The sequence below is a fragment of the Pantherophis guttatus genome, chromosome 1 (assembly GCF_059756535.1).
Source record: "Pantherophis guttatus breed Tessera chromosome 1, ASM5975653v1, whole genome shotgun sequence".
Lineage (NCBI taxonomy): Eukaryota > Metazoa > Chordata > Lepidosauria > Squamata > Colubridae > Pantherophis > Pantherophis guttatus.
Genome location: NC_142063.1, coordinates 265,661,382 through 265,687,587, shown reverse-complemented (window position 1 = coordinate 265,687,587; position 26,206 = coordinate 265,661,382). Strand labels below are relative to the sequence as shown.

The following is a 26,206-nucleotide window of genomic DNA, read 5'->3' as shown; positions in this document are numbered from 1 at the left end:
ACCTTGCTTTGTGCTGCTGGAGGAAACATAAGTAATTAGGACCCTAAAGTGTTAGGTTTGAGAACCCATTTTCTCTGTTCTTCCTTTGCTTCAATTGAGAGGCATTAAATTTATATTCCACCATTCAGGACTGGGAAAAATGTGAAAAAGGCATATCCAATTCCTTGGAAAAGCTAAAATCCCTGAAGAAGAAGCTTTCACAACCATTGCCAGACCATCATGATGAGCTCCATGCAGAGCAGATTCGCTACAAGGTAATGCACATTGCAGTCTGATTCTAAAGAGAGATAATATATCATAGAACATAGCAATCAGGACAGATCATTTCCATTTTATTGTATTATGCATGGAGCAACAGGTGACTTACAGACAAATATATTTTCATTGAAATAGTTGATTCTGTCAAGCTTGGAATAATTTTTAAAAAATGAAGAGCAAGATCATTCTTAGCCTTGCCTCTATCATAGTTTAATACTGTATAAGTTATTAAAAATACAGATCTTTTAAGTTTTCTTTAAAGTAGTTGTCTGGATATTGCCAGGTTTGAACAGAGAGGAGCAGGAATATGGGGGGGGGGGCTGTTTAAAATCATGTTTTTCTGTTAAAATTTCTTATGAAGCTATTATTTTTCCTTATCCTTACAGGTGGGTGAATATACATCCAAAATAAATGTTTCTTTCCTAAACTCCAACTTGGATCACAGGCAACTTACCAAACCATGTAATTTAAAACTGTATCATATAATACACTGCAGATATATACAGTATAGCAGGGCCCACAGAAAAAGGAAATTCTGATATTCTCTTAAGTGGAAGCATTTAAGAGTAAGGTGCTTTTGAAGTAGACCAAAACACCAAGTATTCTTTTTAAAATAAGTCTGGAAACTGCTTTTGTTCATCATAATTATTCCTTTTGATATTTTTATTTTTTGCTCTGCAGTACTGTACAATTTTTAAAAAAAAATATTTACTTCTATATACTTTAAAGAGTTTCTTTCTCCACAATAGGAACTAGAGAGTGCCGCTGAGGGATGGACCAACGATCTTTCTCATTTGAACTTCTTAAAGGAGACCCTGTCCACTTTCATTAGTGCAGAGGACATTTCGGTACTCAACGAACGTATTGAATTATTGCACAGACAATGGGAAGAACTATGTCACCAGGTACAATAATATAACCTGCCAAAATAAATAAATAAATAAAATAACACTTTTCCTGTTAGGCCAGACTGGTTTGTGCAGACTACCAGGCAATTGCTGAGTTTCAGCATAGTTTAATGTCTGAAATATTGGATTTAAATATGATAAGCCTGGATTTGGAATGCTCAATTAATTAGTTATATATAATTCTTTAATCTTCTTAGATGCAATTCGGGATATAAGTAATAAATACAGGATCAGAATGCCATTCCTACTAGCTTGCTGCATAAGTATAAAAAATCTTAATATCACAAGTTACAAGTCAACTGATAAAATATTTCCTAAGTGCCAACTCTCCTCACCCAAAAACCTGCCCCAATGTATCTTGGTTTGTTTTCTTAGCAGAAGAAAATATGCCTTCCTGGGTATATGAAAAGAAAATGGACCTTCTTTCAGCCTTTTTTTCACCTTTCCACCCACTTGATTTCACTTTAAAAACATTGATATACTCCAGATGGATAGATAGTAAAAGAGAGTGATAGATGCCTATCTTTTGCTGATGCCAAAATTCTAAGCAAGCAAATCAAGTCCTTGCTTTCTATTAAGGTTGCTTTCTTTACTTATAAATATTTAGCTGCTGCTTTGAAAAGATGTTTCAGCTCAACAAAAGTATAAATACCCTCTCAAAGCTGTTTCATGATGCTATGTTATTCTTCTGCACTCTGAAAGCAAAGAGAAACTCCCCGTTTGCATGAGATTTCACCTAGTGTATTTAACAATGGAATATTACTGTTGGCTGGATTTTTGGATCTAGAAGAAGTAGCATTGAAACAAGGGATGAAATCTACTTACTTTCCCTACCGGTTCGGAAGTGCACGCACCACCCTCGTGCTCTCTGCTCGTGCACGCAGATCACGTGTGCGCTTAGACCCTCTGCGCATGCACAAACCCTTTTGCGCATGCACAGAGGATAAAAAACAGGTTACTTCCTGGTTAAAACCAAGAAGTAATGACAACAGGGTGGGTGGGCGGAGCCTTGTACTGCCGTCGCTACCAGTTCTCCGGACCACCCACTGCCATCGCTACCAGTTCAGCTGATCCGGTCCTAATTGGTAGCATTTCACCCTGGTTGAAACCTTTAAGAAGGATAATAGATATATTCGATTGTTCAAAACAAAGCTAAGACACTTAAAAGCAAAACATCTGAAAATTCTCAAGGAAGGCAGCTGTAGTAATTAAAAAAACCAACTGTAAGAAAGAAGTGCAGGAAGAGCCCTAAGTTTCAGCCGTTCATACGTGTTAAGAAATGAAAGATAGAAGATACATATATAAACACAAAAAAATTGATAAATCAGGTAAACATCCTGGATGCTTATTTTATTTTATTATTTTATGCCAAACAAATTGAATAATATGTGAACTGAGTCCATTCAATTGTTCTTTCAGTTTGGTGTCTAAAGTCAGGGATGGGCTAGTCAGTCATTTTTAGGCCTTTTCACTTTCTAAGATTCACAAATCTACCTTTCGACCAGTAGGTAGCAGCAAAGAATTAAAATGTTTATATTTCTTGGCTGTTTGTTCAACTGCATGTCAGTATATGGATCAGTTAGATGAAAAGACAAGCAGACAAACACATGGCAACTCATAGAACCTAAGTTTTTGTTCCAGAGCATTCAGAAAACCTGGGAAGCATAGTTAATATCAGGGACATTTGCTTTGCTCATTGGTCAGATGACTGCTTGATGAATCCTTCTACAAAGAAAAAAGAAAAAAAAGTTTCGGGCACCAGGAACCTAAGCCCCATTACAGTCAACCGTTGACTAAAGGGAGGACAAGAAGATCAGCTACCAGCAGAAGGGGAAGATCCCAAGGAAACTGTCAGAATCTATTAGAATGGCAAGATTGCTGATACAGAGCATGTCATTCCAGACCACCTCCCTGTCACTCCCATGCAATAGCTTGATGCAGAACATTAGAGAAAACCCTGAGCATGAAACCTTAAGCCATCCTTAGACCGAAGAAAGACACTGACATACAGGCAGAGAGGCATGTGGAGATGTGCTTGAGCTATCCTTGCACCAGCCCAAGGAGGAAATTAGGAAGTATTTGTTTTTCACCACAGTAAATTAGACAAATACTGATTTCAGGCAGTTGTGGCATTGCTTTTTAATTGTATTAATTGTATTAACAAGATAGCTCTGATTCCTTGTGATTAGGGAGGCTGTTATAATTCCTACATTTTAAAAAGGAGCAAAAGATTATCATGGTAATTAGACATGATAAACTTGTTGAATGTTGTAAATAAAAGATTGTGCCATATTTATATTGGAAATGCAGGTGGTCCTCATTTAATGACCACTTGTTCAATGACCGTTCGAGTTTACCACAATGCTGAGGGAATGGTACTTATGACTGATCTTTGCACTTATGCCAGTCACTCTTTATCTCTGCAGTCATGTAATCATGATCTGGGCACTTGGTTCCCTACTCACAGTTACAGTACTAAAGCATCTTGCAGTCACCTGCTCATCATTTGCATCCTTCTTTGCCCTCATTTAATAATTGGATAGGGTTCACTTAATGATGGCAACCAGAAGTATGTGAATTTCTTTTGCAAAGCAGTATAGTCACATGACATTGTGCTTTATGACCACATTGCTTAGTGACTGAAATTCCGGTCCCAATTACCATAAATAAATGAGGACTACCCATAAGAAATGCCCTTACTCTGACTGGTTAAAGAATGACAGAAGGTTTGATTCTTTTATTATTTCTCTTTATTTGTTTCTGAACTTCAGTATCTTACTATCTTGATTTTATCATGCCCTGTTCAAAGTCTGTTTGGACTGGGGTGTGCTATAAAAGTTTGGAAACAAATAAATATACAAATGCTTTAGCTTTTGTATAAACACCTTCACCAAGAATTTAGATGCCATGCTCTATCATCTACTTGGATTGGCCAAGAAGAGCATCCCAGTACTGTTACATGTTCATTGCACAAACCTTAATTGGTGTCAGAAAAGAATTCAAATTTTTTGAACAGGGAACACTTGCAAATAAACTTATTTGGTTGGATTTATTCTTTGAAGGCTCAAGAGACAGAATGCATGCTGGCTGTGTTGGAAGGTGGAGGAGGGGGACAGAGATAAATAATTTTTTTATGCTGCACACACTGAACAACTAGTTCCTTATTTCGGATCTTGAGGCATTGGCAAATTTGCATTTTTACCTGACTAGTTGTTCTCCATGCAATAGAGGAGTTTAGTTCCACAGAGAAGACTTAAAATAGTTCCTTGATACTGGGGTGAAAAACACAAAAGGAAATTAGAATCATTTGTATCTTGTTTTACATATCTAAATATGGACTGTGGTGAGTCTTTTAAGTGTTTCCTTTCTCAGTAAAGGAAATAAGCTGAGAAGGAACTACATTTATAGAAAAGAAGAAACAGGTGCAGTAAGTAAAGCTTAGAATGTTGAAAAAATATAAAAATATATAGTTTTTTTCTCTAGATCTGGTTTGCTTCTGCTTAATCTTCTTTTGACCTACATTTTAAGATTTAAGAAATCATGTTATACATTTATTCTGAGGACGTTTTGTTGTCATTCTTCTATTTCCTTTTCAATTTCATGTCAGATCTGATGGGATCAGATTGGAACCATCAGAGACCGTAAATCTTTCTTTATTACAAGCCATCCTTCTGGGCTTGCAGGATGCTCTCTGGATGGCCTTCCTCAAATGGCCTTCTAGAAGTTGGTAAATACTTAATTCTTCTGAAGGCCATAGTAGACTGATAGAGTAATTAGGGGTGACAGTAACCTAATCTGTTCTTGTAATTTGTAATTCATTTAACATGTCATTCCTATTTTCTGTGGGGTTTTTTATTTAGGTTATCTGTATCCACCTTCTCGATCACTTAACAAACTGAGATAGGGCTAAATCGCATAAACAAACCAACATATAAATATGAAATAAATTCATCAATATCTGAGTCATTTATAGGAGATATCACTGGATGCAAGCTGTTTAAATACTATTGCAGTAATATTTTTTTTATCAGTGGAGGCTACATTTTTAATTCAGTTGCCTACCATGTTTGTATGTTTAGCATTTTTTTGGACTATAGTAGAACAAATTAACAATATGAATAGCAACAGGATCAAGAAATCTGATCTCATAGTCTTAGAATTTATTGCATTGGGAAAACTACTTCAAAAACTCGCTTTTTTTCTTTTCAACGGCATAGTTGTTAAAATATGTCTTTGTGAGTAGTTGCAGCGCTATATTTAAAAGTAATCTCTATATTTATGTATAATCTGAGACATAAGCATAGTTGTCTAGGCCAGGAGTCTCCAACCTTGGCAAATTTAAGGCTGAAGGATTTCAACTCCCAGAATTCCCCAGCCAGCAAAGCTTTGCTGGCTGAGGAATTCTGGGAGTTGAAGTCCTCCAGCCTTAAAGTTGCTAAGGTTGGAGACCCCTGGTCTAGGTTGTAGATATATCTACCTGACTGTCATTATATGAGCTACACCTTTATCTGTAATTGATAAGCCTGAATTCCTTTATCTTCCTCTGAAACCTAATTGTGTATCGGGTAACTTTTTGTATTTGTGTACACATGTCTTTCTCATTACAATTTGGCCAGAAGTAACCTAAGATTAATAACAATTGTTAAGCTGTTAAAGAAATCACATATTGTTGAAGCTTTATCTCTCTTTTAACTTTAGCAATCATTTTAGTGCAGGGTGAACATTATGCCTAACTTTTCTTGTTATCATAATCTAGCTTTCTTCCTGCATATCTTTTAAAGGTTTCCTTGAGGAGGCAGCAGGTGAGTGAGAGACTGAATGAATGGGCAGTCTTCAGCGAGAAGAACAAAGATCTCTGTGAATGGTTGACACAAATGGAAAGTAAAGTTTCCCAGAATGGAGATATCCTCATTGAAGAAATGATTGAAAAACTCAAAAAGGTACAGGGCTCCTGCTTTACTATTGCAGACGATTCCGTAAATATTCTTAGCTTATCAGAACTGCAACATGCTATATCCCAGGAAGCTTTCAGTAAAATCTTGGCTATGATCCTGTATGCTATTTTATAATCTGGTGCTCTTATAAGGGCCATGTTGGCTGGAAAATCTGGGTTTTATATTTCAACACACCTGAGTGTCACTAATTTGGCTAAATTGAACAATTTGCAAACTTTTGGGGATTTTATTTTCCTGTTGTCTGTTAGATTATTATCTCTTATAAACACTTTCAGAATTATAGAACAGGATGTTTAGCTAGTATTTAGAGAAGAGCAACTATCTAGAGAAGAGCAACTAAGCAACCGTTTGTTGCTCTAAGCGAGAAGATTTTCTTAAGATGCTTACTGTGTTTTGGTTTTTTTATGTTCTTCTGTCATTCAGGATTATCAAGATGAAATTTCAGTTGCCCAAGAGAATAAAATGCAGCTTCAGGAAATGGGAGAACGGCTTGCTAAAGCAAGCCACAAAAACAAAGCTCTGGAGATTGAGTATAAACTTGGCAAGGTCAATGACAGGTGGCAACATCTTTTAGATCTCATTGCAGCCAGGTATGTGTGCTATGTGTGTCTGTATGCCTGCATGTGTTTCATGGTACTTCTGATCTTGGTGGATTGCAAGTGGGATATAAACACAAATACTAACAAAATAAATAAAAACAAAACAAAACAGCCTAACTTTCATGTTAAGACCCAGTCAGAAATAAAGATTTACAGTGAACTGTTTACAGAGATTGCACTTCGGCATTTATAATATCCTATTTTTGCAAAATGCCCTGCCTCTCACCTCTAGAACAGGATCAATCCTTTATTCTGCTACCATAACACCACTCGCACATCAGTATGTTACCTATTTTTCAATGGTACTTAGCCATTTGGTTTCCATTTAATTATTTTGTAATTTTCTGTGATTCATTGGTACCTAATATTTTGTTGTGGCAGAATAAACCCTCTTCTATAAAAGGTTTTCATGTCAAGGTTGGCTGCAAGGGCCATTCAAATAGATTCGTTAAAGCAGAAATTGTTATTTTTTGTGGTACTAGATAGTTCCTCAGGATGTGGGTTTTCAAGCAACTAATACCATGAAGATAGAAAAACTAAAGCAGTGGTATTTAGACAACATGTTTTTATCAGCCTGCTGTGACTGAAAGGAAAATTATACTTAAGACACATTTATAGCTTTCCATTTTTCAGCCATTTAAAATTATAATGGAATGCCTTCAATATAAATAAATATTAACTTTTTCATCAAGAAGTTAACACCAGTTAAATTTAAATACAGTATACTTAAGTATACTATTTTAATATGGTTTTATTAAATAAATGCTAAAATTAACTTGTTTAAAGTTTATTGATCTGAAAAAAAAAACCAGTATGAATGATAGACTGTTATTTTTACTCTACTATTTCCCTTCAGTTTTGTACCTTTTGTCAAAGTTCAGTCATTTTAGATGGTTCAAAAATCCCTTTCCTTGCTACTTTAAATGCCTTTGGTGATGCCTTCTAACAGTTGGAAAGATTCATAAAAATTATAAAACAGGAACAGGAAGTCCATATAGCACCCAGCAAAGGAACAAACCAAACAAATATCCCACTTTTTATTTTTATTTGAATACATCAGTCAGACGCATTTTTTCCTGGATTGCCTTTTTGGACAGGTTAGTCCACAGCTGCTCAGAATTTATAGTGGATGCTTTTTTACCCTTCCCCTCCTCCATTCATGGCCTACATTCCTGAAGATCACCCTGACACATGTTGATGAATGTAAGTTTTATTTAGAAACATGACCACTTGTCACGCAGCTTAGTCTCATGTTATCAGGCAGTGACTTACCAACTTTTGTTTGGAGGGTGAGCACTGTTTGCACAGTACTGTAAAGTACACAGTTTCCAGTAATAATTGGATTGAATGCTCTTAATTATTATCCTGGAAAGTTTAATGCTGGTGGATTTACATGCCCTGAAAATGGCAGATGATCACAGTGTGGATTCAGATCTTCCTGACTGCAATTGTGATGTGTCAAGGCAAGCAAAGTTTTGAATCTTTTATTATTATGCTTTGTTTTATTGCTGTTCCTAATAAAGGGTTCCTAGTAATGAAGAGATCCATGAAAAATGGGCATGGAAAATAATGGGCTCCATGAAAAAAAAAATCTTTCTACAATTAAAATATGCAAGATACAACACACAGGAAGATACATAGAAAATGCATTTGAATGTCATACTTTTTTTCCGCTATAAATGTGGCATGGAAAAAGGATTATGTCCAGAATGGTTTTATAGAAGTATTTCAAATTAGAAAAAAAAAAAAATTAACGTAAAAAAATTGAAAAAGAGTTTCAGAAAGTATTTCAAAATTTTACTCAGATTAAACAACCAAGGACTTTTCAAACATCCATATTTTTTGACATTAAGAACAATAATTTTGGGGGTTGCTTTCTGTTTATTTCATTAAGCAGTGTGACTGCAATTTTTGAAATCACCTTTCTTGCTCCTTTTTAAAGAAGGTTATTATTAGCAAACAGCTGTCTTATTTATTCATAGTTGTGACTTCATGGTGCATTATAGTGCAGTTGGGTCATAATATATCTTTTCAATTATTAATTGAATTAATCAATGTATTAATTTAAAGTTAAGAATATTTATCCAACAATAAAGATACTTCTAAATAATTGCAACAATGTCAAACTGTAGCACATATTTAAAAAGTTCAGCAGATTTACTGTAGCTATAGATAAGCTTGCTAAATTTAGATCCGTCATGTGCTGATTTCAACCTGCTCTTTTTGGATGTTGGGTAATTTTTTAGCAGGAAAAGAAATCCTCCCCAGCTTCTTGAAGCAATGTGGTGGGAGATGTTACACTTTGCTAAGAAAGTTAGCTTCCATAAATATTGTTGCAGTTTTATCTCAGAGAGCAGATTGCTTTTGCTTACAATTATTTTTTACAGCGTTTGCATGATTGTATATCTTTTCAGTTGAAATGGATGCATGCTGTAGTGAAACTGTAGTCTTCCAAAATAACACACACACAAGTACAGTAAACTTTTGGCGAGAGTATGCAAGATGAGTATGTGACTAAGACTCAAAAGATGTTGTTACACTAACGTGTTCATTTCATGAATAAAGGACTGTTGACAGTTCTGTTACGATAGGTATTTAGTTTTTCAAAACCAGACGTATGCTGAAGTAAACCACAAACTTTGACACTTTGACACTAAGCAAAGAGAATTACAATAGGATATTAGATTGAATTACTATAGTTAATTTCTGGGGTGGGGAGTGGGTTGTCAGAAAGAGAAGAAACACCTTGCAGAAGTGTGCACAGGAAGAAGCATTGCTTCCCTTGTATTAATTTTGGCTCAAGCATACAAAAGAGAGAGAGAGAGAGCTTATTTTCACACACTGAACGATATTTTTGAACGATGGACCTGTAATTAATTTTAATATTGTTTGTACATCTATATAAAAAAGGGACGCGATGGCTCAGTGGCTAAGATGCTGAGCTTGTCGATCGAAAAGTTGGAAGTTCAACGGTTCGAATCCCTAGTGCCGCATAACAGGGTGAGCTCCCATTACTTGTCCCAGCTTCTGCCAACCTAGCAGTTCGAAAGCATCTAAAAAATGCAAGTAGAAAAATAGGTGGAAAAATTACCTTTGGTGGGAAGGTAACAGCGTTCCATGTGCCATTGGCGTTTAGTCATGCCGGCAACATGACCATGGAGACGTCTTCGGACAGCGCTGGCTCTTTGGCTTTGAAACAGAGATGAGCACTGCCCCCTAGAGTCGGGAATGACTAGCACATATGTGCTAGGGGAACCTTTACCTTTACCTTTACATCTATATAAAGTCTGTGACTACAAGATGTTATAAAAGAGGAGGAAATTCTTCATGACAAGATTGAGATTGAATTGGAAGTGGATTAAAAAATCAATAGGCTGCAAGATGACATGGAAAAAGATGTTACACTAGACATACAAAAGAAACTATCTGATAACTTAATAATTAAAAGGGATATACAAACAACAAAATGAGAGTGACCTGGACAATTTTTCTCTATGGGGTTTATAAAAGAGGCTTGTGAAAAGTTTTGAAAAATTTTGTGAGAAGGGTTAAAGGAAAAAAAATGAAAAGAAATCAAGTTTGACATCATTATTTGAAAGGACTAAACTAAAGAGTAAGGTTGATAGAAGTAAAAGGAAGGAATATAAAGTTGGTTTATTTGATCATTGTTAAACTAAATAATTTTTTATCTCTGGTAACATTTAATTGTTTTTTGCTGATGTCAGAACTCAATTGTTTATACATCTGTGTATAAATAAGAGATGGGACATGGCAGGAGGGTAAAAAGAGATCATTTATTGTATTTTAAGAGAAGGTGATAAGTTACTAAAATTGTTTACATTATGTTGAAAATATGAAGATACTTTATAATATAGTTCTTTTTATTTACTATATTCTTATTGAGGCGGCTTCAGGAAACTTAAAATAGCCATAAACAGTTGAACATAGCAGGCACAAACATTTCTGACTCCATGTTGGGGAAAACTCAGGTCTTCAAACCCTTTTGAAAGACAGGCAGGAGCTGGGTCCATTCGAATCTGAGAGGTAATGCTGAAGTGATGGACTCATTCTGTCATATCTTAACTGCATTTTGTACCAGCTGTCAAAGTAGTTTGAACCCATTCTTCCCCATCCAGTGCTACAGCCACCAGACCCTGAGACAGAACCTTAAAACATGGCTTAACTAGCTAAAGGTTGAGATACACAGTTTGGTATCATCAGCACAAAGATTATCTCTAACTCCATTGTGACAGTTGATCTGATCCTGTTGCCCAATGTAAATGCTAAGCAAGAGCTGAGCCTGCCACAAAGCAAGGGCCAGATCTCTACCCACAATCAACCGCGACTGAATCCATTTCTAGTGGAAGGAGAATTACTACAATACTGTACCTCCAACCTTTGAAATCAGAAGAATCAGTTGTATCAAAGCTGCTCAATGATCAAAGAGAACCACTCCCAAGTCTGTCATAGGTCATCCATAAATATGATTAGTGCCATTTCTGTACTATGCCCAGGCCTGCAACTCAACTGAAAAAGTTTCAGATAATCAGTTTTCTTTAGAGTCTTCCGGAGCTGCAATCCAATTACTTTCTCAACAAACTTCCCCAAGAAGGAAAAACTGAAGAGGGGATAAAAGTTTTCCAACGCTGTTTAGTCCAACAGTGGCTTATTGAAAATGGGGCAAACCACCACCACCTCAACACAGATTGAATCCATCATCCCATCTCTTAAGGATGAACTCGTAACTGCTTGAATCACCTCAAGATCATCTCTTGGGAGGCCTTAATCAACTAGGGAAGGACATTAACTTAAAATGACAAATCCAAGGACCCCTGTCCAATCCCTCAGAACTAACAAGCACAAACTCTTCCTAGGTGTCAGACCATATGTCAATCAACTTTATATGTCCTGCACAGCTGGAGTGATAATTCCAATCTGCTTTTCCAGCAGATACCTAACCCCCCTCCCCATTTATTTATTTATCACATTTAAATGGCTGCCCATCTGACAGTAGCAACTCTGGGCAGTATTAACCTTTCAGATGGTTTTCTTACTCATCTCTTCCTAAGGACTAGGCAACCTTAAACAAGACCGACAGAAGACACTCAAAAAATAAAATTAAAGTGGAAAATGATGCTGTTTTATCACTTTTATTGCTACTGTGTAATCCTTATTAAATATTATTTCTATTATCAGAGTTGCTCTTTGTCCTTCTCCAGAGATGCTGTTGGTACAATATTTCTTTTGTCACCATCTTGAAATTTTATTTGAGAATTGGAAGAGCTTTTGTGATGTACACAAGGCACACAAACTTAATCAAGACCAACCTCTCTTCCCAAGAAGTGGCTAGGGCTTAGTCAAACTGCACACTCTCCAGTGCCTTCTGAAAACTAAAAAGATCAATTAGGCAACATGTATATCCTAAGCACGATTTAAGACCTATTTTGGTTCTGATCCTCGCCCTCAGCAATTTGTCAAGTAGATTGGACTGAGACAGATTGACTGGCCCAAAGTCACCCAGTCAGTTTGCATGGCTGAGAGTAAAATAGATCTACAGTTCCCATTCTGAGTGCAATTCTTAACTGCTACACCACACTGATTCTTCTGTTCACTGGAAATATTGAACCTGAAGCACTCATTGCTAAATGAAAAAAAGCCTTTTCCTATTTTCATGATCTAAAAGTAATTATTGTGAACAATGTATTTTTAAAAATACCCTTTAATAGTTATCAATATTATTTGCACTTTTATCTATATTTTATTGCCTGCAGATGAACATACTGGGTTATGTTATTCATATCCATTCTAAAAATCAAGACTATATCGATACTAAAAATTGTTAAAATATGTCAGTTAAAAAGGGAGATATCTAGAGCTCCTGAGTAAATATGTTCATGGTGTTGTCTGTGACTTTTAACAGGATGAAGAAACTGAAGGAGACCTTGGTGGCAATCCAGCAATTGGATAAGAACATGAGCATCTTGAGATCTTGGCTCGCCCACATTGAATCAGAGTTATCCAAAGCCATTGTCTATGAAACTTGCGATTCCGAGGAGATTCAAAGGAAACTAAATGAACAGCAGGTAAAACAAAAACGTGAGGTAGAAGAGCAATCAAAACAAAACAAAAAATGCCCCAAAATGAAATACCCACATTTCCAATTGCATAATGGTGAAGGTGATCCAAGTGTGGAGCAGGTTTGGTTCTGCTGTTTCCTGTGGTACAAGAGGGCAGCAAGGAAGATGCCCTTAAATTTCAAGGCAAGTGATGCTTTTAGCATTATTCTGGTAGAATCTTCTCCTGGCTTGACATCCAGTCTACATGGAACCGCTCACTGAGCCTGCCAACCAGAGGTAAGGCACTACCATATTATGTACAGAATGTTAGCTTCTGGTGTAATTGGCTTTTTATTGTGTAGAAGTGAAATGTGAGGTACTGTTAACTGCCCTATATACAAATGAAATCTTTGTGTTAGTATTTCACAACTTTATAAGTCGGTGAGATGAAAACGAATGTTGCATTTGGGAAGGCCAAATTATTCTTCCTCCCTTGGCTATTTCTAGGTTATTGTTGTTTTTATTATTTTCCATGCAGAGTTCAATTACCTACACAAATTTGGGTATACTATCATTGAAGTTAAGAAAGTAATCCATAAGTCTAATACTCTAATATTTATACAATGCTTGTATAAAATCAAAAATAACTGATTTAAATCCCTACCCAAGAACAGAATATTCTCTATCTATATCCACTGTTTTGTTGGATCTTACGAAAAGAATAACATGTGCTAAATGAGATCTTGGAAATATATTCTTAAGCTAAGTATTTGTCAGGTGCAAACAATCAGGACCATACATTAAGTTGCAGTTCAAAAGATTGATTGCTCAGGCCTATACACAAGAATCTAATCAACTATAAGTTCAGTACCATGTTTCCCCGAAAATACGAACTATCCCAAAAATAAGCCCCAGCCTGTTTTTATGTGTGTGCCTAATATAAGCCCTACCCAAAAATATGCCCTGGTGAAGGGGGTGGGCATGCCAGCATAGGAGGTGGTGAGAGCCTGTGAGCCAACGGTGTTTGGCAGTAGCTACAGCCCACACAGCATAGGTGAGTTGAGTACCTGTGCAAGTAGCAGGCGGAAGCAGGCGATCCACACATGCCGCATGGATCACAGGAAAGCCAAATGTTAATGGGGTGGAGTGACAGGCAGCTGCAGGAGACTGATCTTCATGCAGCAACACCGGCAAAAGACAGAGGCAGAGGCACAGGGGGGAGGGAGGCGATCCGGATGCACCACCCAGGCCACTGGAAAGCCGAGCAGCAGTGGGGCAGAGCATGGGGCGGCCACAGGAGGCTCATCTTCGCATCTCTCAACTTGTCTGCGGCCTGCTCCATGTGTAGTGATCACCTGCCTTCCGCTCCATGCATCGGTATCGACTGCCTTCCGCTCCATGCTTTCTGCTCTGCACAGCCCCAGAGTGTGCCGACCAAGGGACCAGTGGGCTGCAGCTGCTGCCGGATACCGTTGGTCCCCACATGCTTGCTGGCTCTTGTTTGTGCACTGGAGGGGGGGGCGCCCAGCTAGGCTGATCACCCTGAAATTGTGTTTCCCCGAAAATAAGCCCTAGTGCTTATTTTGGGGCCCAAAAGAAAATAAGACGGGTCTTATTTTCGGGAAAACAGTACTAAATTGTGACAGATAAGGGTTAATTGAATTCAAGAGGGGTTGGATGTGGACCATTTGTGGGAACATAACAACTCTAAGTTAATGACACACTTAACTCCATCCTTCAGCTTTTCTACTGCATTACTTCTTTCATTGGCTATAGTTAATGTTATAAATTATGGGTCTTTTATGCAATGGAGTTGGAAGGCTGTATAAATTTGTGTAATACATAAGTAAAATCCATGTTTTTGATAAATTCATTTGAGTGTTCAGAATTGATTTTCATTTATACTCTCAAATAAACCTATGCAATAAAGGCTTTTCATATACCTAAAAACATATAGAAGGAGTCCTTTTTTTGCAAAAATGAAATATATTCAGCATCTGATAGAGCTAGATATATTCCAGAGAATTTGGTTGATTGTGCCTATAATTAATGTAAGATGTTTCATCAGTAATTTAAGTATAATTTATAATTTGTGTTTAATAATGAAATAGAGGTATATGAAGTAATACCCTGTGAATATTTTTCCTAGCTTTAAAAGAAGTATAGATTTATATTTAGATTAATAATGAATCTAACTATCAAATGTGTTGTGTTGAAACACAGGGAATTCTAATTTATCTAATTCTTAATGTCTTTTGATGTTAGATTTCTAGAAGTACATGATTCTTTAAGGAATGTTAGAATCTAGTATTACTAATTATTTGACTTCTAAAATCTTGTATTGATTTCACAAATCACATATTCCTGACTTGTTTTGCTAATTAATTAATTACATTTCTACTTCCACACAGTCTAAAGAAGGTTGAAGAATGTGGGATTAAATTTACTTGCTAAAAATTTAGAGTACTTGTTATCAAATTTAAAATGTTATACCTTTGAATATAGAGGCTCTTTTAAAATTTTATCATCTTCTAGAATTCGGTTCTTTTCAATTCTAGCTGTTTATAGACTTTTGAGAAATCTGTTTTATTATGTTTTGCTAACAAATCTTTCACTTTTAAATCTAATTTGATAAAGATTTTTTCCTTTTAAATTTTACTCCTCTGTATAATACAATTCCTCTCTTATCACAACTTTCACTGCTTCCCATTTTATACCAAAGTTTGGTTCACATTATTTCTTTTGAAAAACATATTCAAGGAGTAAGATTCTTTCATTGTATCATCCAAACCTTTAACATTTACATATATCATAAAATATCATTTCTGTTACCTTGTGTCCTATAAAACAAATTATTCTGGGTTAAAAATATAAATATTTTGTTGCCTGCACCAGAAACAAAATTTTACCTTTCTGCTTTTCCCTTCTTAAGAAGAGACTAGACAGCCACTTATCTGAAATAGTATAGGTTCTTCTGCTTGAGCAGGGGGCTGGACTAGAAGACCTCCAAGGTCCCTTCCAGCTCTTCTATTCTGTTCTGTTCTGTTCTGTTCTGTTAAGTTCCTAGCCTTGCCATATAGTCCTTACCTCAAATCATTCCCCTCTGATGAGCCAAATATTTTTATCACCCCCATTTCCCTCCCTGTCCACCCTCTCCTCCTGCATTCAATTGCAGACCAACAATAAATCTACAGAGTTTCATAAGGATCGTTTTTGAGCCCCTCCCTAACAGGGATTTTTTTTTTTTTTTGGCCACTCTGTCATCCCTTTATCACCCAATTAATTCAGTTAAAATGATGAGCTTGTCAGCTGGAAATCTGACAGCCTAGGTTTGAGATCTGAGTGCTGTGCAATGGGGTGAGCTCCCATTCCTTGCTCTAGCTACTGCCCACCTAGCAGTTCGAAAGCATGCAAACACGAATAGATAAATAGGTACCACTTCAATGGGAAGGCAACAGTATTCCATGCTCTTCGGTATTTAGTCATGCTAGCCACCTGACCACGGAAATGTCTTTAGATAACGCTGGCTTCCTTGGATAAGAAACAGAGATGAGCACCGCCCCCTAGAGTTAGACACGATTGGACGTCCTTATAATTTTATTTTTATGTGTTTTCTTATATTAATTTTCTGCATCCCTCTTCCTAAATAATTTTTATCTCACCCATTTATATCTTAATTCTAATCTGAGCTAATATTTTAATCCCATACAAGAACTTTTAGTCTAAAGGGTTCATTTTGTATTTTTCCCCATTTTGCTCATATTTGTGTCCGAATCCTCTTCCAGCTGGGAGCTTCATTTTGCAGCTGTTTCTTCTTGGCTTCATCTCCAAGGTCATTCCTTGTCCAAGTACCATCAGAGGGAATCTTCTTCAACTCAGCCAGTTTTATTCATAACCCGAATAATATAAATTGTTTCTATTCCTTGTGGTTTCAATCTACTATGTTTAAATGGAAATTCCCATTTATACTGAATTCCCATTTTTTATCAGCAATCCTGTAAGAAGCTTAAATGTCATCATGTTTTTAAGGCTAATATTGATAAAACAAAAAATTATGTTTTCCTTAGTTAATTTCCTCCTCCAGCTTGTGACAAAATAATCTTTTCTCTATGAATGTCTCTTAATGGACAAATATGATCTGTAAGAAATAAATTTTGCCTTAAAGAATTTTTGTTCACTAAGAAATTTAATTATAATATTCCTTGGTTTATTCAGCTTCACAATCTTGGTATTTCGAATTCTGTGTGCATGTACTATGTCAGTTTCAGAAAAGTGTAATTCTGGGAGGAAATTGTTAAGTCTTCTTACTGTGTAATCCATCAATTTGCCATTCTCAGCCTTTCACTAATACCTCTGATAGAAAGGTTGCTTCATCTATTATGATGATTAATGCCTGCCAAAAATATTTGATATCCTTCTCAATCTTTTTTTACACTGGAGGCATTTTTAATACTTGAGCTCTTAGTTTAATTATCTTCTTGAGCAATGTCTTGTATTTGACTTAGGGTCAAATAATTGATAGATATTTATTTTGGAGTTTAGTGTTGGTTAGTTTGAAAAGGACTATGTGAAACTGCTACTTAAGAATATTTTAAGATGCTTAACTTCAGCCAGTATACCCAAATACTTAAGCCTTGATAGCAATATTTCACAAGAGAAGCAATGAATGATAATTATTTGAATTTTAAGCCTTTTTCCAGACTATCACTGCAACATTACAATAAAGGTCAATTAGAAACAGTACTTAAATATTAAATCCCCACGATAGAAAGTGTCAGCTAGACAGAATGAACATAAATTTAGCTTGAAGCTAGCAGATTAACATGCTAAGAGTCTCTGTAACAAACATTACTGAAGAAATATATACCCATCGAAATGACTTACATAGCTGTAGGTGACTTGTTACTAGTAGTGTATAATTGAGGAACAAAACTAATAATGAATAAGAGCTGTAGACTTCAGTCTCTTGTCCAGTATTACTCTACAGACCTGAATCATTCACATTAGCAATTATTACTCTACAGACCTGAATCATTCACATTAGCGATTATTCCTGAAAGTCAATAATGTGCTGTAAGATTCATTGTGATCATATGAAAATGCCAGGAAGAAGCCAATCTGTTGGGTGCTGTGCTCATGATTCAGGACTTGAAGCTTTGAAATTATTTGAATCTTGAGTTTCAGTTTGCATGTCATCAAAGAGAAGCTCATAAACTTTGTCTTCATAGACTCTTCTTTCTTCTTCCTTCAAAGAGATTGACACCATTCTTAATTGATTTAGACCAGGGGTGTCAAACTCAATTTCATTGAGGGCCACATCAGGGTTGTGTTTGATCTTGGGGGGGCAGCTCAACATGCGTTTTCAGCCACGGCGGCCTCCTGCAGTCCTCTGCCAGCGAAAATGGAGTTGGGGGGGGCACGTGCAGCCTCCCTGAGCTCCATTTTCCCTGGCAGAGGCACCGTGGGCCAGTCCTTCGCTGTTTCCAGGCTGGCCCCACAGGCTAGGTCTAAGCACCCCGTGGGCCAGATCCAGCCTGCAGTCCTTGAGTTTGACACCCCTGATTTTGACTATTATTTCCCACTTTCAAATATGTATAATCTCAGGTCACCTCTACATAATTTCCCCCCCCCCTTGCATATTTTTGTTCAGAGATTCTCAACCTTGGCCATTTTAAGATGGTTAGACTTCTATACCAGAATTCCTCAGCCAACCATGCTGGCTGGGGAATTCTGGAAGTTGAAGTCCATCCATCTTAAAGGCCAAGGTTAAGAAACATTGTTTTTTGTTCATTATGCAAAAGGATACATTCAGTCATTTCTTCCTTTCCTTCCTTCCCCTAGTTCTTTCCTACTAGGGACTCTTATCCACCCAAGAATACAAATATATTCTTTGTATATGTACAGCCAATTGGACTTTAAGCAAATATTCCTTAGATTGGAATACCCAGAATCCTTCTGGCAGCTTCCATTGCTCTCTCATTCCCACTGATCACCTAGCATATTCACATGATACATAATAGTGGACATTGTAAGATAACAAGAACCAGTATTTTCAGAAGCATAAGTGCTATGATGTGAAACCTGTTTAGGCAACTTTTTTTTAAAAAAAATGGAAATATTTTAACTTCCCCATTTTTACATACTTGGTATGCAGAAACAGATAGAATTGACTAAGGAAAAGCCCCTCATTTGATTTTTAATTACCAATTAAAGTGGGTCATCATTTACAATAATAATTTAGAACTGTGTACAATCTTGTCATGCCAATAGATTATAAACAAGAGGCATAATGTCAGGTTTCCTGGTCCCGCTTGTTTGCAGACATGGCTACAATGGTTCTGTCTTGGTTTGTTTATCATGTTATACAATTAGGAACACAGTTATTTTGAAATTAGCTAATTTTGAAAGCTTTTTCTAAAGTTTTGGTTTATTGGTCCAGTTACACAATAGTAATTTCCTTCTAAGTAAAATGTGTATTAGATCATGCTGCCTGGCACGGAATGATCAGAAACTGGAACAGAGATATTTTGTATGCTTATTTGGTAAATTTATAGCTGCACATATAGCATTCAAAAAACTCCCTGTCAGCATCAGAAAGTCATAAACATTTAAATCATGTGCTTACAATCAATTGTGATTTGACCCAAAATGTAGATGGGCCACCTAGATTTCACTGGTTGATGTACAGGAGACAGGATAAATTTTTATTTGTTATGTTTATTCATAATGACAACTGGTAAAGTGGTTAGGGCAGGGGTGTTGAACTCAAGGCCTGGGGGCCAGATCCAACCCATGGGGTGCTTAGATCTGGTCCGCAGTGCTGCCTGGAAACAGCAAAGGACTGGCCCATGGTGCGGCCCTCACGAGCTCCATTTTCAGTGGCAGAGGAGTGCAGGATGCCATCGCAGCCAAAAATAGAGCTTGGCAGCCTGTTTTCACTGGCAGAGTGCTCAGGCCACCACGGGTGCCCCCAACACGAGTGACGTTGAGCTGGCCACACCGACCCTGGACACACTCATCCTGCCCCTCCCCAAGGTCAAACACAACCCTGACGTGGCCCTCAATGAAATCGAGTTTGACACCCCTGGGTTAGGGTATCAGACTAGAGATCTAGGCCATGCCTTAGGTATGAAGCCAATTAGGTATGAAGCCTTGGGCCAGTCATTCTCTTTCAGCCCTAGGAAACAAACAAACTCTGAAATCTTGCCAAGAAACTTGCAGGGACTTGCCCAGGCAATCACCAGGAGTCAACAATGACTCAAAGGTGCACATATACACATGTGTGCATGCACACACACAAACACACACCTTTATTCATTATACAAAATTCTTTCCAAGGAAAATTTTGTCAATATTTCTTAAAATAGGGTTGTAAACTGTATTCAGCATGTTTGATATTCAGACTTGATCAGTCTATATGCCAGACAGGCATAGGCATAGAATCCATAGAGTGTTCTTTGTCATATATTGAATCACATTAGCTCAAGCCTCTGCCCCGGTAGAGATAGTTTGTATTTTAAAAACAAAGCTTAGTTGAGCAGAATTTGTACATAGAGTTAGGGGATTAAAAAAATATTTCCATGTTTCCTATGCCTAAGAATTAATTTATTGGAATCTACAATTCCAAGGAAAAAGTATGCAGAAGAACAGGTGCTTTGTGTAGTGTTACTTTTGAACAATGGATCACCAGTCTACCTAGGAATCTGCATTTCTTCTTCTTTTTTCCTCTATGTGGTGTTAAATGTCTTCATTTTTCTGAACAAATTATAAATATTAATTGTCTTTATCTTATTCCTGTGTTAATTTGACTTCTGTTCCAAATGCAAGAAATTAAGTTATATATAAGGCAATACATCTAATCCCAATTCTACGTTAAATCACATTGAAATGCAAATGTATTTGAATTAGTGCTATTAAAAGACTGGTCTCTGATGAAGACTACTTCATTAGATGAAGCATAGAATTATATTCAGTGCATTTTCAATTTTACAACTGTAGTTAAATCTCACATTGCTGGCAAAGTCAGGAAGCATGAATGACGTAGACTTCAACAGCATTTTTAATGCTGTAAATTAAAAATACATTATTGAAACTGTTCCAAGTGATTTATAATAAACTAATTAAGGTAGATGGTTTTTTTCCTCCAAATGTGGTTCTCACCTCTTAGTGAGTTTGCTCCTGAATTCTTTTGCCCCTGGCTGATATCCACAGTTTCTCACAATTGGAAACTTAATTTTTAACACTCTGAAATAGCCAGTAAAATAGTTGCTGTTTTTTCTTTCAAACATCTTTTGTTTTCTGGCTTCCTGTCACCATCCCCCCTCCTTTTATCAATAACCTATGAGCTATACTGTCAGGAGGGCATTTTTCCAAGCAAATTATTCCTGATGAAATATTGGACTAAATAGTATCCATCGGAGAAGGAAATGTCACCTACTGAAGTAAATCTAGAAAAATGAAACTGGAGAATGAGGCCTCCAAGCAAGAAGGTATTCAAACAGTTGCTGGGGAAAGCAGAGAGCAAATAGACATAACACATATGCACATGACACATCTGGATTAAAGGTGAAAAGATGTCCATTGTTGATTCACTCACAGGCAAAAGCAAAATGAAAATTTCATGCTATAAACAGTTGATCAGGGAATGTCAAAGCAATGAACCAAGTCAACCTTGATGTTATCAGAATAGCAGTGTCAAGAGTGGACACCGACCTTCTGGGAATTAGCAAACTGGATGGATGATTTCATAGCAAAGCAAAGCAAACTATATAAGAAATAGCAGAGCCGCTTTATAAACAAAAAAATGTTAAAATAATTTATGGATCTATTGATTGTTTAAGTGCCATCAAGTTGGTGTTGATTCTTAGCAACCACATTGATAGATGTTCTCCATGATAATCTGTCCCTAACCTCTTCTTCTGCTGGCGCTACTGTAACTGACTCTATTACATTGCTGTGATTGTCCTCTGTTTCTCTTTCCTTCCACCTTTCCCAGCATTTTATGGTTACACAAAGCATATGGTTGGAAACATGACAAAATGTGAGTTAACTGCACACAATTTGAAGAAATACAATATGACAAAGAGCTTAATAGTAAAGCGCTATCTCCACTAACACTCCAGCAAATGATAGAATAATCTCATTTGAAGTGCAGGACAAGACAATCAGTATCATAGGGATTCAAGGAAATGGGAATTGAACAGTTCTATGATGATTTGCAACACCTCATTGATACATAACCAGCAACATGTCATATTCATTATAGATGACTGGAAGACTAAACTGAAATAAAAATTTAAAGTTTGAACCCGGAATAATGGAAACATTTTATCTTCGTATACAGATGAAGTAGGAAACAGACAAATAGCTGTAACAAATTCAGTCATAATATTGTTGCACATCTTTTTCTCAAGCAATTCTAAAATGCAATTCTACATGGACATTGCTGGGTAAACAACACTGAAATCAAATTGACTGTATGATCTGCAATCAAGTGGGTGTAGTTCTGTTCAATCAACAAAAACAAGACCTAATGCTTACTGAAGCTTGGTCCTGAACTTCTTGTAAAATTTCAGCTTAATAAATCAAGTGATTGACACGCTACAATTTCAGTAATATTCCTTCTGCTTTTGTTGTTGTAAAGATAGAGAACTGAAATGCATCTGATAAAGTGTATGTCTGAAGAATTCTAGACTGAAATTCATTCAAATCATTAAATGAAGTAAACATAAGTATTACAAAATGCAATGTTCATAAGAAGACAAAATGCCTATTGATAGATTGAAAATTGACCAAGAAAGGCAGAAAGGAAAAGACAACACATAGAAAAGAAAATTCCTGAAACTAAAACTCTCCTATGACCAAGAGTCAAGGAAATCTATTTACACAAGCAAGGAAAAGAAAATGAAGATGACAATCAAATAAAAAGAACAGTACATTTCTTTAAAGTAATTACAGAAATCCAGGGAATCTTTCCTGCCAAGATAAGCATGATAACAGACAAGGCAAAGTTCTACTGGAAAAGAAGGAACAAAGAAGAATTAATTAAAATATGAAGCAAAACTGTCCAATCACCTTAAATATCTAGATATTATCACTGAAAGAGACTGATGAACATCATAGCCATCCATGGCAGACATTTTGTGAATTAATGTGTCCACTAAGCTCTTGGAATTCAAAATTTGTTCTTGCACCAAAGACTACCTATCCCACCTGGGAATGCCAAGTGTACAACAACATTCTTGACATTTTTAAGAGAACCATTGCAGGAACACTTCTCACTCTGTGTTCACATACTCCAGTTACTATGTTTTCATAAAAAAAGAAATTATCTATTTTTTCCTGCTTTTTGCTCCACCTGATTTAGTGACGCAAAAGAAATAAAGCATATAGTTGGAAAATGACAAAATGTGGAGTTAGCTGCACATAATTTGAAGAAATGCAATATGACAAAGAGCTTAATAGTAAAGCACTATCTCTACTAACACAACATTTATTTACTAATCCCATCACCCCAGCCAGGGCTGTTTGGGAATGGATGTCATAAAGAAAGCACTCCTTGAAACCCTCTTTGCTCATCCCTTTCAGGTTTTAAAAGTCAACATCAAACCATGAATGGAACCCAAAAATGCAGTTGGCAAATGGTTACTGACTGATAATTAGTGGTATTAATATTAGACTCTTTGAAATTACCTAAAGATAGGTGGCAATAATACTTAATGGATTTCAGTATATTTGTAGCCTGGTAGAACGAAATGTTTCTTAACAACAAAATATGAACACCAATAACAATATTATGAATTCAGACCATCTATGCACTCTTTTTATCTTACCATGTTTAATAAATAAGCCATTTGATTAGAAAAATAGAAGTATGTGTTGGAATGATTGGTCTCTGTCTCCCCACCCCACTCGTGTGTGTGTGTGTGTGTGTGTGTGTGTGTGTGTGTGTGTGTGTGTGTGTGTGCATGATTGCATTAGTCCTTATTTTTAAGTATATCCACTTGAAATCTAAGTCAAAATTTTAAGTCAATTTTTTTGTGGAACAATTTGGGATTTTTATTAGCCACCAAATAGCTTAGCTTTTTATTTTCCTTCATTTGTATTTCAGTTTTGCCTTGCTTGTTTATAGTACATACAGTATTAATTAACTTCAGTTTTGCCTAAGACATTCACAAGTTTATCTATTGACTTACAGGAACTTCAAAGAGACATAGAGAAACATAGCACTGGGGTTGCATCTGTCCTCAATCTCTGTGAAGTTCTTCTCCATGATTGTGACGCTTGTGCTACTGAAACAGAATGTGATTCCATTCAGCAAGCCACAAGGAACTTGGATCGAAGATGGCGGAATATTTGTGCCATGTCAATGGAAAGGCGACTCAAGTAAGTATTTGGTGAAACTTTAGATGATTCTCCAGATTTCTTAGAATGGAATGAAATCTAGCCAATTCATAAATTAAACATCTGTTAATGGATATAAGTTACATAGGTTAAGGGATATAAGCTACATAGAGCATAATGTGACTTCCATGTGGACCAAATGTCATTACACAGAGATTCTGAAGTGAGAGCTAAAATTTATTTAAACAGTTCAATGTTCTGCTTCCTGATATGATCTATATTCAAGGCACATAGATACAGTTATTTGTTAATGCAGCGAATGTATGTTTGTATTTTTTAAAAAACTTCTTAATTTAAACAGCTGTAGTTGTGTAGTCCTGCAACTTTTCTTTTCAGCTCTTTACAATGCAGTGTTGAAAAATTCAAAAATAATTACATAATTTCAAATAAGGATTTGCAAAAGTTTAAGAAGAACAATCCGTAACTACTTTATTCCAGCTCCAGCCCCCCTTGGCATGTCCACAACATCTGCCCAACAATTTTAACATTGATCCTCAATGGAAAGCCAAATGGGGGGGCTGAATGTGCAGACATAGAAGACATATAAATGACCCCACAAAAAAGATGCCAGGCTTTGAACTACCACGTCAGCAATGGACAATCCTGAGTAGGATGCCCACCTCACATGGCATCTGCCAGGAATCTCTGTATAAATGGGGCATAGTATCCTCCCCTCATTGTGAGTGTGGGGGTCCCATGTCGAACTGTAGATCACATCGTGACCGGGGCACATACAGGTCCAGTATTTGATTTTTTTAATATAAAGAATGTTGTGCTTCAATGGTTAGATGACTTAGATATTAATATTTGAACAGAGATCTTTTTGACATTTATATTTTATTTGGTTCTACTAATCTAGTTGAAATGTTAATTTATATTGCTAGTCCATGTATGGCATGCCATATGCTAAATTGGTAAATCAATCAATCAATCAATCAATCCAGTTCAAGCTGGATTCAGCCAATGAATTATGTTTCTTGTTAAAAATAATTCTTGTCAAAACTACTGTCAAGCTTCATTAAAAGCCAGTATTGTTCAATACACTATTTGTTTGCTTGGGCATGTTCAAATAGGCAATATGATTTCTTTATTACAGTTGGTAACTAGATGAGATATCAAATAATTTTAAGGTGATATAGATATCACCTTCAAAATTTCCTATTTTTGTCTTTGTTTCAGAATTGAAGAGACTTGGAGACTATGGCAGAAGTTTTTGGATGATTATTCTCGCTTTGAAGATTGGTTGAAAATTTCTGAAAGGACGGCTGCTTTCCCTAGTTCTTCCTGTGTATTATATACAGTTGCTAAAGAAGAACTGAAGAAGTTTGAGGTGATTTTATCTGTTTGAAATATAATCTGTTCTGATGCTGTCACAGAAGCAAATTTATTCTACCTTATTGGTGTAACTCTACTCATTTTATTTTAGTGAAAGATCAAATTCTACCTTAGGGCTTGGAACAAAGGACTTTGAAACTGCAAAAATAGATCACAGATTGTTTGTCCTGCCCTAAACTATAATTAAAATGAATTAGCACACTTGATCGATATGCATTAGTCATTGTAAGGCCGTAGTCTGCAATAATTTAGCTGGTTTAGGCCCAATGGCTCCTGTCTACAAATGATACAATTGACTTTCCCCAGGTAATGATGTCATCCCAATGGAGCAGTATATTGCTGTTTTCTAGCGAGGAGGTACCTGTGGTTTCTTATTGTTGGGCTATTGTTTGGTTTAGTTTCCCTTTCTGACTCCTTCTGCCCAGGAAGAAACATAATGCCACTTGGAAATGGAAGTGTTTCCCATCTCTTCCTTTCTTTCAGTTGAGTCAGAGGAGAACAAAGAACAAACATCAGGCAAAGTTTATAGATGTAATGGAAAATATAATTATGACCACCAGAAAGAGAAAATATAGGAAGATGACATAAAAAGACATGATATTATGATCCAAATTATAAAATTTGTACAAATCTGTTTTTTGTTTCAGAGTAAAGTTAATGGCCTAAGCTTGAACTCATCCTTACACAATACA

The 26,206-nt window shown here is 36.4% G+C and overlaps 1 protein-coding gene across 13 annotated transcripts in view; it reads left to right on the top strand.

Annotated features, from left to right (window-relative positions):
- Nucleotides 1–26,206, top strand: part of SYNE1 (spectrin repeat containing nuclear envelope protein 1) — a 309,363-nt gene that overhangs the window by 252,616 nt on the left and 30,541 nt on the right. For 12 of the 13 annotated variants that reach the window (XM_034419047.3, XM_034419038.3, XM_034419043.3 and 9 more), the window contains 7 exons: nucleotides 129–254; nucleotides 1,008–1,163; nucleotides 5,948–6,106; nucleotides 6,545–6,711; nucleotides 12,641–12,803; nucleotides 23,974–24,161; nucleotides 25,359–25,509. In XM_034419047.3, the coding sequence (XP_034274938.2) occupies nucleotides 129–254; nucleotides 1,008–1,163; nucleotides 5,948–6,106; nucleotides 6,545–6,711; nucleotides 12,641–12,803; nucleotides 23,974–24,161; nucleotides 25,359–25,509 (1,110 nt within the window). Of the gene's footprint in view, nucleotides 1–128; nucleotides 255–1,007; nucleotides 1,164–5,947; nucleotides 6,107–6,544; nucleotides 6,712–7,982; nucleotides 8,184–12,640; nucleotides 12,804–23,973; nucleotides 24,162–25,358; nucleotides 25,510–26,206 lie in introns of those variants that run through there. The other variant, XM_034419046.3, reaches the window with a different exon arrangement.